Below are 12,462 nucleotides of genomic sequence, written 5' to 3' on the forward strand. Positions count from 1 at the left end.
GTACCAGATAATCTCTAAGATGAGTCTGAAGCTCACCTTTTCTTGCCTAGGAGATTCCTTTGCCCTGCATGTTGTCCCAAGGGACATTTTGATGTTTTCCAGTGTTGAGTTTGACTATCTAAACCAGAGAAATAGAACTAACAGAGAATGCCAGTTTCATGCTGTGTCATACTAAAATAGCATTTCTAGTGTTCATCTATTATGCCAAGAGTGCTGGGCATAATGAGGAGTTCTAGGCTCATGGGTCCCTCCAGATACCCTCTGAGAATCCTGAGTGTGCCTGATGATCTTGTTGAATTTTTTAGATCCACTCTCCTCTCCTCTCCCTGCTATTCTATGCCCTAGGAGGTTGATTTATATGGACTATATCAATGGCTTTTTGCCCTCTGGTCTTGGGAAGGCTTAGATCATTAGGCAAACCCTTCATGCCTAGAGGCAGTAATGGGTCTTGCTGCTCAAGCACTAGGGAACTTTCCTGTTCTTTTGTGTATTAGGTAAAACTTTATAAACCGTTCCTTTATCAAACTCTCCTCATGCTATCCCAATTTGAATGGCCATCTGTTTCCTTCTGGGACTCAACCAATTTACTAGGTGAGGGAATCTGTTTGGGTTGTGCCAATGGAACAGAACTGTCCATGGGTGCTTCTTTACACCTGGACTCCACCGGATGACTGTGGCTAACTACTGAACTGAAACTCTGGGCTTCTCCTAGACCTATTCTTGATGTGAAGTAGCACCAAGAGCTCATCAAATGACATGCAGGTTGGAGTAAGGAAAGAGAAATTATACCACTCATGATGTTCCTGTCACAGAAATGATTGACTCTATAAGGCCCAAGTTGAAATGATAGTGACCATGAGACATTCGCACCTACTAATGTTGCTGTTGGAATGAGGATAAAACCAGAACTATGAAATCACCAACTGACCATCAGCGAACTGAATTGTTTCCACATCCAAGGATTTGTCTTCCTCCAGTGCTCTGCTGATCAGTTTTTTGAGGTCTAAAGCTGTCAGATAGATTTCTGGTTGCTTGTCCTCCTCCATCATTCCATGAGGGACTCCTTCACTCTCAATTTTGTTGGAATCCAAAGACAGGAGGTCACTTGCAGGGCTTTTTACTTCTGCACTGTCTCTCTTAAAGATGGCCATAAGTCGTGTCTCTATGGAGCTTGAACTGTAGACAGCAGAGGACACATTCCACCCAAACCCATTGTTACATGCTTTATAAAGAGAGTAATTATGTTGCTATAAAGATTTCTGACAGCTTCATCCTCTTTCCTGATGGGCTCTTAAAGAATACCCCACTTCAAAACTAGTTTAAATGTTTATTAAAAATTTGAAATGTGGAAGAAGAACTGACATATATTTTAGTTGTTAGACAGAATGCCAGGATGGGGGTTAAGTCCAGCTTGAAGACTGGCTACTAACTGAATCAAGTGATCATAGATTTTTACTTTATTCTTTATGAAAAAGTATTAATTGTCAAGAGTTGCTATTATTCACCAGTGTTTTTGGTGGCTTATAAGTAAAGTCATGAAGTGCCAATCAGCAAGAAGGATGAATTGTCCTTTTTTCTACAAATAGCCTTCTGTAGGAGGGTCTATGAAGTAGCAGCATAGGATACAGCAGTGGGACAGTAGTATGTACATATCGTAACCAAGTCAAAGCTTCAATTCTTTTTATTTTATTTTATTTATTTATTTGATAGAGAGAGAGCACAAGCAGAGGGAACGGCAGGCAGAGGGAGAGGGAGAAGCAGGCTCCCCACTGAGCAGGGAGCCCAATATGAGGCTCGATCCCAGGACCCTGGGATCATGACCTGAGCCGAAGGCAGACACTTAACCGACTGAGCCACCCAGGCGTCCCAAAGCTTCAATTCTTAATGTTATTTCTCTTCTAGTTCTTTCAAGAAATATTTTTTAATTAAAAAACAAAATTCTAAATCAAACATAATTTTTTTCCCTCAAGCTGCTTTTAAGATATCTTAGAAGAAAGGTGTGAGAAAAGAGAGAGGGAAGTAGTATATAATTAACCATATTTATTATTGTATTTATTGACTTGATGCCTTTTTGCATATAAAAATGAAATAGGACTCTCCATAACTCTTTCTTCTCGGATCAGGTTTACCTTTTAGTTTATGCCATAAATCCACACAGAAAGATGCACAAGTATTTTAAAGCCACAGGAACTGATATTGTGTACTCCTTGGCAGTTCTTTGGGCCACACAATCAGTCAGAGTCTAGAGTTCATTATTTCACTAGTCAGTTAGAGAAGCCAAAGCTGGATTCTTATTACTGAGCTCTCCAAGGTATAGTGGGCTCTGTCCCAATTCAAACTGACCTTGGAACCAAGGAGCAAATTAGTTTCTCTGCTTTATTCCAGACTTAGGTTGGCTGCTTGTACAAGTGTGCATTCAGACAGACAATTTCCCATCACAAATGATATTTAAGAAATTGTTAAAACATGCTTGCCTCACAGAAATGTGTTTTTATGTTTTTCTAATTAGATTTTGAGTTTTACAGAATACACTTTCACTGATCAAATCATTGTTTACATACTTACCTCATGTAGTGATTTTGACTGGAGTTTTTTTCTACTATTGAGTGATCAATTACTCTCATTTAAGTAAGACACCAATAAAAAGTCATTGGCTTATCCCAGACTTTGTATGTAAAAATTATTTGTAAAAGATCAGCATATAAATTTGTGGGGGAAAAGGTACTATATTTCAAAACATCAGGAAATCCAAATTACCCATCTCTTCCTTTCTTTGGTCTTCATTTCACCATATGCAATGGGAACATGCAAGGGAGAAAGAATTTTTAGGAGATTTATTAAGACATTTACTGAATCATTTCATATACCAGAGAGAGACACAGAGAGAGAGAGAAAGAGAGAGAGAGAGAGATTTCTTTCCATTGTCTTCCATGTTTGCCCAGAACTTTGAAGGAAATACATAAACTGCCATCAGAATTTGGATGGGAATTTTGAGAGCCATATGAATCTCAGGAAGTAAACAGAATTATATGATGTTTCTGATTAGGATTCAATCTTTGTTCAAAGATTGTATATACTTTTTATTTTTATTTTTTTAATTTAAATTCAATTAGCCAACATATAGTACATCATTTGTCTCAAATGTAGTGTTCAACATGTACTTTTGGTTCTCTTTGTAAACTCTTTGATTTCTTCATATTCTTCCCAAAGAGGTGGCAAATATATCATAAACACCTTACATTTTGGGTGGTGCTGGTGCCAGGAAGTTTTTAAAGAAAGTATTTTATAAATGAATTTCTCACCTTCTGAGTAGCATTAAATGATTAATTTAATCCTGGAAGTAATTTATCTGAGACTGGACACTGGAACTGGTGTTTTGTTGACTGATTATTTTTCAAATTGCTTTAATCAGTAAGCATTGAGGGGATAGCACAATTCATCATGGAACAGGTTGCAAGAAAAATAAACACCTGTTTACTGAGTGGGTGGTCTGCACCAGACAGTTTATATGCATCCTCATTTAATCTTTTCAACAACATAATCCCCATTTTACAGAAAAAGGAACACATATACAGAGGGGAAGTTGTTAGCTGGAAGGTGGCAGAGCCAGGATTCAAACCCTGTCCTGCTTGACTTCAAGCCTGGGCCCGTTTTCTATGCCACTACCTGCCCATGCCTCAAAAGAGGCCATTTGGTCATCAAACTGACAAATAGATTTTGGACTCCTCTGGGCATATATATGAATTCAGTTTAAAAGCTATATTCAGCTTTCCTATCTTACATTTCAGATGATATTTGTTGACAAAGACATTCTACACATGTGATGGGATTTGTGTTGCTGCTCTTTCTGCCTGGAGTATGAATTCATTTAACTTTTTTTTTTTTTAAGGTTTTATTTATTTATTTGACAGAGAGAGAGAGCACAAGTAGGCAGAGTGGCAGGCAGAGGAAGAGGGAGAGGGAGAAGCAGACTCCCCTGATGAGCAGGGAGCCCGATGCTGGGGCTCGATCCCAGGACCCTGGGATCATGACCTGAGCCGAAGGCAGACGCTTAACCGACTGAGTCACCCAGGCACCCCTGAATTCATTTAACTTTTATCCCTTGATAAAATATGACTGAAATAGACTGCTACTACTTTCCTTCTCTGGAAACAGGGGAGAATCTATGACTTTATCATTGGGGCTGCTCTGTGGGAGGGAATTCTGTACCAACTAGACATTCATTTAGGGCCTGCCCCCTGCTTCTTTTAGCAGTGGCTTGTAGTTTGGAGAGAGGCAGGGCTCCGTGAGCCAAGACCCTAGTCCTGCTCATTTAAAAAAAAAAGCATATTGCATTGAAATATAGTTGTCATGAAACAAACTGCACATGTTGAAGGTGTACAATTTGATCTAAGTTTGATACTATATACCTGTGCAACCATTGCCACAATCAAATCAATTCCTCCCAAAGGTTTACTCATGCCCCTTTGAAACCCTTCCCTCCTATCCTTTCTGTCTCACCCTCCCCAAGCAACTACTGATCTGTTTTCTGTCATTACAGATTAGTTTGTGTGTTCTAGAGTTACATATAAATGGAATAATAATATACCCCCTCTCCTCTGGCTTCCTTCACTCAACATAGTTATTCTGAGATGAAACCACATTGTTGTGTATTCTAATAGTTCCTTCCTCTGCTGAATAGTAGTCTACGGTAACAATAGTCCACAATTTGTGTTATCTATTGCTCTGTTGATGGACATTTGGGTTGTTTCCAGTCCTCAGCTGTTCCAAATAAAGCTGCTATGGACATTTATGAACTAGTCTTTGAAGGAGTATACCCTCCAACCAAATTAAATGATTGTTAATAGTTTCCCATATTTGCTGTAAGAGATAAAGCAGTATTTAAAGTGGATCTTTTTCTGTTCGTCCTTATCATTGTGTTAATAATAGATGTCCTCAAAACTTCCCAGTTGTGTTGGGAGAATCAAATAAGGTCACTAATAAAAAACATACTTATTAAATTGTAGATCAGGTTTTATACAAATGAGCTGACACAAAGACAGTATCAGGAGATTCATAGGGTTTTAGGGGATCTGGCTCCATGAGAAAGTAATTTCCTTCATACTAAGTTTACTATATTCTGAGCACTGTTAGTTATGATTAAAAGCTTGCCACACTCGTAAGCATATTGTTTATAATATTCAGGGTCAAAATGTTTTCTGGGAGACTAAATATTCATTCCATAATGGAAATCATTGGGAATATATGGTCAAATTTACTTTATAAGCATATTTGGCAGAAATAAGAATAAAGTCTTACAGAGATAAACACATGGGGAAAATGCAGCTTCAGTGGATATACCTTTTTTACCTTGTGAAATTGCATCATCCTAACATTTTTGTTTTCTTCTGAAATAGATTTTTGTTATTAGTTTTTCATTTATTTGAAGGGAGGGCTTAATGAGCAATTTGAACATTCACCAAGAGGACTGTTCGTATCATTTCCTTCAGCTTTAAATGAAACATCTGCTCTTTAGCTGCAGTGGCTTGTCCAGAAGACCTTGCCATCTATGCAGAATATTCTACTATCACCTTTTATTTCTCTCTAATCCATCTGATTTCACATGGAATATTGTGGAGCAGCATCTTGAAATAAAGAAAAATGAGTCTGCTGTGGTACATATTAAAGTTTTCATCTTTTATAACTTCCACTTTTCAATACTTTCTTCCTCTGGAGTCACACAAATCAGAGAGGCCTGATAGCTTTGAAAGGAAAGAACCGGTGGAGATCGCCCAGAAGCTATTCTTCATGAGTATGGAAACTTGCTCTGGGCACCTTCTAGCTTTGAGACAATAGACGGTGGAGGGGCCAGGAAGTACTTTGGCGGAGGCCTTCTCTACCCACTTTACAAATCCCCCTTGGGGCAGGGAGTCACGTTCTGATACACCAGGGCTGACATATACCCTGTGGCACATTTAAAAAAATATATTATGACCCTGCCTGTAGATGTTTTGAATGAGAACTTAGAAAGAGGATGCAAAACTGCTTGCCAAAAATCATGAATGCACCCAGATTATAGAGTGTTGAGATGCTAATGGATATAGGCCTGCTTGTGGGGAAGCCAGGGGAACATAACTCAACCCCACTTTGGCATGGCACTATTCTTTAATTTCATTTCCTTTATTTAAAATTGTAATTTAATAATTGTTGCGTGGTAATGCATTACTATAGCTCAGACGTCAAAATGATAATAAAATGTATATTTTGGGAAGTATTGTTTCCGCCTCTGTCCCTTTCTACCCCATTCCTTCAACTTCCTTATCCCCATAGGTACTACTTTTTATTAGTTTCACCTGATTCCCTAGGGTCGGCCTGATTTGTTTCAATGATGATGATATTTAACATTCAACAGGGAACCAGGCAATCAGACACCAAGGTAACTAATTGCTTCTTCTTTTGACCTGTCTCTACTGAGGTGTTCTCCTAAGAGGTTCATTAATAACACTGCCAAGGATAGCAGATGAGCTCTCTATAGAGAGCAGTGTTTCTGACTCCAGAGGAAGGAAGGAATACAGCTCTTGTGTTATTCCTTAAAAAAATCACCTAGAGTCATGTTCTAATTAGACAATTGCTTTATCTGAAATGTATTCAGTTTTCAGGATCTGGCAGGGCTAAACAACTCGGGGACGGGGGGTGGGGGTGGGGGAAGAACCTTATAATCCTCATGACACTGCTTTTAAAAAAGGACAGGGAGGAAGTAATTTAAAATTTGAGAAGAGTCCGATTCTCTTACTTACCTAAATCCTAGCACATGGATTTCTTTGAATCCTGGAAGTTTCTTAAATACCTTTTCCATCTGTAGAAAGAAAGAAATTTATGAAACACTCTTTGGCTCTACTGGGTCAGATCTTGCCTAACTGAAAAAAAGCCTAAACACTTTTGATGAGTTTGGGGAAAAATATGAAAATGGAAAAGTGAAGCAACTATTGAGGCCAAACTCTTTGTTCTTAGTTATTTTTTCTGAAATCCAGAGGAAAGTGTTTTGCTGTTTATTTAAAAACTGCAATTGGGGGTGCCTCAATGGCTCAGTTATTTAAACATCGGACTCTTGATTTTGGCTCAGGTCATGATCTCAGTGGAGCCTGCTTAAGATTCTCTTTCTCCCTCTCCCTCTGCCTCTCCCCACCCCACACTTTCTCTTTCTCTTAAAAAAAAAAAAAAAGCTGCAATTGGGTAGTTCTGACCCACTTTAATGGTTACTTTAAATAGAATATGAAATAACTTTAAGGTGGTACTTGGAAGAAATTTTTTTGGCTACGGTATTTTTATTTATACACAGAATAACTATATTTTCTGAGTTGAATGAGATGATTTGGAAAATATAATGTTAAAGAGATTACTAAAATTAAAATGGTGCTGTAACTAAATAAAATGGTACAAGCAGACTCTAACAAGTTAGATTCACATGTAGATTTATGTGGACTTTACAATAAATTTTCTTAATTAGTTTGACCTTGCTAATGAGGCATATTATCAGAATATTTTACAATTGCTATACTCAATGACTCCTGACCCACTACAGTCTGGCTTTTGCCTCTGACTTTGCCCAGGAGGGAGGATTTTCTCCAGGCTGTTGCCTCCTGGCTCTCTCCAAATCCACTGGCATTTTCCATTCCTCTTCCACAGTGTGCCTGCTTTTTCTTCTGGTTCTTCTTCTATCTCAAGGACCACTTTCTTAGTCTTCTTTACTCCATCTTATTCTTGTCTGCATTCTCTACTTCAAATATAAAGACTCTGGAAGTTTGCATTCTCAGCCTCCTTATCTCACTCTCCCACTTATTCAGTAAGCTTGACTGTAGGGACCCTGCTAGGCTCTGGGGACACACTGCCACATTGATGGGCACTGCCCCATCCAGCTCACTCCTGTGCAGGCTGGGAGGCAAGAGAGGAAGGGATTCATTAGTAGTGAAGCTTGGAGGGGAGCTCAGGGTGAAAGTGAGGCTGAACAGGTAAGCAGGGACCTGGTCCTTTCTTCCCTGTGCCCACCCTCCTCTGCCTCTCCTCGGGGGATCTCATTTTCTCCCATGGCTTCAGTGATCACCTGAGACCTAGCTTTGAGTTCTACACATGAATATCCCAACTTGGTCAATAATTAAATATGTCCAAACCAGAGTCATTCTCTTCTTTCCAAATCTGCCTTTCCTCCTGGGCTCTCTATCCTAGTCAGGTTCATAAACACCTATTGTGCGTCTTCCATGCCAGAAAACCCAGCAACCCTAATACCTTCCTTCTGTTCCCCTCACATCCAGTCACCAACTCCTGGTGGTTTGAATCCCATATACATTTTGTTTCCACCATGTTCTTATTCCCATGGCAGGCATACCCTTCGCATCTCCCCTCCTATATCGCTGAAGGAGAAGTTTTGGGGGAGGGATATATTGGGGCAGGAGGAAAAGGAGGAGATGTCTCCTTGACCACATTTTTATTTCCAAGGGTAATCATTCCATATCTGTTGTTCTTTACTAAAAATCCCTTGACGGGCTGCACTGCCCTTTGAAGAAGGTCCAGTTCTTTAGAATGGCATTTAAGACCCTCCACAATCTACAGCCTCCATTCCCCAAGTACTTTATCATTTGTTCTTCCTGCCATCATTACCCCCTTGGTCAATATTGGATCCTCTAGTCTCACTAAACCAAGGCCTATTTCTCCTCAAATACAACATATACTTCCACCAGACTTCTATGACTTTTTTCCCCTTTAGCCCAAGATGCAATGTCTACCTTTTGCTTTTTGACTTCCCATGCCCCCATCTTTCAAAGCCAGCTCAAATGCATTCTTTATTTTTTTAAAGATAGTATTTATTTATTTGAGAGAGATAGAGAAGGGTGGGGGAGAGGGAGAGCAGCCAGCATGAGCAGGGGGAGAAGCAGGTTCCCTGCTGAGCAGGAAGCCTTATGCAAGGGTCAATCCCAGGACCCTGAGATCAGGACCTGAGCCAAAGGCAGATGCTTAACCGACTGAGCCACCCAGGTACCCCAAACACACTCTCTATTGAAAAGCATCTGTAGAGCCCTGAAGTCAGGCTCAATTATTTCTTCTCCCTAGTACTCTAGAACTTATTACAGTATGTCCCATAAAACAGTCTATGAGCTGCATGATGTCTCCCTCACTGAGATTATGCTCCTTGGGCTCAGGGACCATGTCTTATTTACTCGTCTTCATCTCCCTCCCTCTCAGTACCTAGCAGGTCATCTTCCACATAGTAGGGACTCAGCAAATTTTGTTTAATTGACTTGAGTGCCTCTCTTCATTCTCTAAACTCATTGACATGCCACTGCATTGTCACTGTACCTAAAATTACTGCTGACTCTACATTATCTATGCCAAGGACTAGGGCAGTGATGCACAGATAATCCCTAAATCACTTACACTGGGCTTTGAAATCCATCACAGATTTCTTTTTCCAGCAGACTGCTTTACCTCCTAAGTCATATTTTCTTTCATCAATGTTAAAAATAGTTTTAATCCCCTGAGTATTTAGTAACTGCAGTGATGAAGGTAGGCTAGCTTTTGGGTGGTGAGGTAGCTGTGTAGTCTTGAGTTTAAATACTGGTTCTGCTACTTTCTAGCTGTAAGGCCTTGATTTTATTGCTCAGTCTCTCTGCATCTGATCTCCTTAGCCAAAAAGGGATAACAATACCTATATTGTGAGGTTCCTGTAAGGAATAACTAATCAGTGCCTGACACACAATGGGCAAAGAGTCGATGCGATTGCATTATTGATTTACTTAGTCTTTCTCTCTTCTACTGGATTATTAGCTCCTTAATAGCCCAATTTTCTTTTACTTCCTCAGTGGCCACATACCATGGAGCCTGACAAGAGCAGACAGAGCAAGCCTACGGTCAGTTGTTTTTGAAAGACTCAATGGGGGGAAGGACAGGGTGAGGGTCCCCTTAGGGGTCCAGGGCAGGGAGCCTGAGTAATGTTTCTGTGCCTCCACTACCATCCCCACCACAGGTTTAACAGAGGAGAGCTAGGAGTTTAGGTGATGTGGATCTGGTCTTTATTACGGGGGCAGGTAGGAGGGAGCTATGTACGTGCTTCAGGTCTGTTCTGGCCTCCTGTGACAAATGGCTTTGGGGCCACAAGGCATTTGTCATGTCATTCCAGTAACAACACCTGGGACTGAACGTTTAAGTGTGAGCAGCAGTTTCTGGAGAAGAAAATTCAGACCCTGACTTGTTCCTCTTTCTTGTCCAGGGTATCAGACATGCTGTTATACGGATGAAAACAATCAATCAAGCACAGAACTGCTTCCAGAGAAGCCCACAGCTGCAGCATGGGCAGCAGGGAACATCCCCAGGGAGAGCCGTCCCGCCCTCCAGGAGTGCTCCACAGCCCTGGCTCCGGTGGAGGGGAATTCTGCTTATTGTCCATGTCCTCTTTGTGAACCTGCCTATGATTGATTAAGAGTCAGCTCTGCTTAGGAGGGTGCAGAAGACATCTGGGGAGGAGATGACAAAGGCCTCCAGTTAATTCTGCTAAATAATCTTCTGGGGACCTTCCAATCATGGAGTGCTAACCACTAAATTGCTAATTAAGTGCCCAGTTAACCTTATTAATAATACTAACTGCACAGGGGCCTCCTTGATTCTGCTGGAACGTATGTTAACGGGGCTATAAAAAGGCAGCCGTGTTGAGTTCTCTTGAATGTTTGCACAGGAGAAAGCATTCAGACAACAACTAAGCATTCCTTTTGACATTTGTATTAAATTGCTCATTAGGTTTATTGTGGAAATTAAATTACTGCAAAGCCCTGTCCGTTAATTCCTGATGAGGCCTGAATGGCTGTGCTGATGCTCGTATGGGCTGTGGTGGAGCCGCTTAGTTATGTGTTGGCAGGCTGCTAGGTGGTCTGGATTGCTCAGGAGCCTGGAAAGGGAACAGATGCTCTAAGCAGAGGGGCTCCATTTCAGAGAAGCCAGCACCCATGCGGAGGAACCAGCAGGACTGATGTGATGGGTCTCCGGAACAGACCGAGCAAGACATCATCTTTTGGCTAATGAGGTTTTCAGAGTCTAGAATGGACATGTTTATTTGATGACGGTACAAAAATCCCCGCCTCCTAGATATTTGTTTGGGAAAAAGTAGGAAGTATAGCATAACAGTTAAGAACAGGGGTTCTGGTGCCAGGCTGCTTGGGTTTGAATCTTGGCCAACTCTCCAATTTTGAAGATACTCTGACTATACTAAGAACTTTCTGAAAAGAATATTTCAAAGAACAAATAGGAAGTTAAAGGACTATTCTTTAATTCATTCTATCTAATAATCCATGTCTAAGTACTTCTCTGGTTCATAAACAGCCCATGCTGATGCTTTCTCTTTGAAGTTTGTAGAAATGATTCTTTACATTTTATTGACTGAATGGTGATGCAGGGAGTGGTTGGAGGTTTAAAATTCTTGCTTATTCATCTTCTCTCCAGTTGAGAGGAAGTAAGCCTTGAATTCTCCACATATGAGAAATAGGGGCCTGTGGGTTCCCTGGCCATGCTGTGTGAGATGCTTGGGTTATCCATAAATGTAGGTCATGGTTATGTTATCTTATGAATGCATCTATTTTTCAGTTGCATTTCTACAATTACTGAATAGTTAAGTGCATCCCAACTCCTTATTAGCAGGTAAGTCCTCAGAAATAAAGAAACTGTTCCTGCCCTCAAGGGGACACCCAGAGCCTGAAGGCAGTGAGGGTGAAGAGATGAAGAGGGAGAAAGGGAGACAAGAAAGGCCATTGACGTGTAAACAAACAATCTCAAGACAGGGTGATAACTGCTGTGACAGCAGTGGGTACTGTGTGTTAGCTCAGAGGAGAGGTACTGAACTCAGGATGGCTGGAGAGAAATTTCCTTGATGAAGTTTGTAAAATGAAACCCAGGGAAAGGACACTGAAGACAGAGGGGGCAGCATATGGAAAGGCTAAAGGTGAGAAGAGATTTGCAAGCAGTTTGTATGTCCTGTAGTGTGCAAAGGAGGGGGATGGGTAGGAGCTAGTGTTAAGATGAGGCTGGAAAGAAAGGCAGGACTCTTATCATGGTGTATAGAAGCCACGGTCAGCACAGAGCTTTGGATTCCTCCTGTGGCAAGTGAAGAGGTGGGCAGAGCTGATGATGGTCAGAGATGGAAGAGATATCTTGGGATAGCTCCTGAGTTTACTGGATGGCATGGACAACATAACTGCCCTTCACTTTCACCCATGAAAAATGTCAGGGCTTGAAATTGCATTAAACTGCAAAAGTGGAAATATTATATAAGACAAATATGGGTTAAAAATTCGTATTTCAACCCAGCATATTCCGTAGTTGGTGCTTACATGAACATTTTAGAGCTTTAGAATATGTGCTTAGTGACTTTCAGTTACAGGAGATTTAAAAACCTACTAATATTTAAAGAAAACCTAAATGTAAGTGACTTTTAAGATAGAGAAG

At 40.7% G+C, this 12,462-nt stretch overlaps 1 protein-coding gene across 1 annotated transcript in view; it reads right to left on the bottom strand.

Annotated features, from left to right (window-relative positions):
* Window positions 1-12,462, bottom strand: part of IMPG1 (interphotoreceptor matrix proteoglycan 1) — a 128,274-nt gene that overhangs the window by 69,910 nt on the left and 45,902 nt on the right. The window contains 3 exon segments of the mRNA XM_034991000.1: window positions 929-1,176; window positions 2,758-2,778; window positions 6,777-6,835. Coding sequence (XP_034846891.1) covers window positions 929-1,176; window positions 2,758-2,778; window positions 6,777-6,835 — 328 coding nt within the window.

Source organism: Mirounga leonina, unplaced genomic scaffold (assembly GCF_011800145.1).
Source record: "Mirounga leonina isolate KUSES-001 unplaced genomic scaffold, KU_Mleo_1.0 Mir_53, whole genome shotgun sequence".
In the NCBI taxonomy this organism is placed as follows: Eukaryota; Metazoa; Chordata; class Mammalia; order Carnivora; family Phocidae; genus Mirounga; species Mirounga leonina.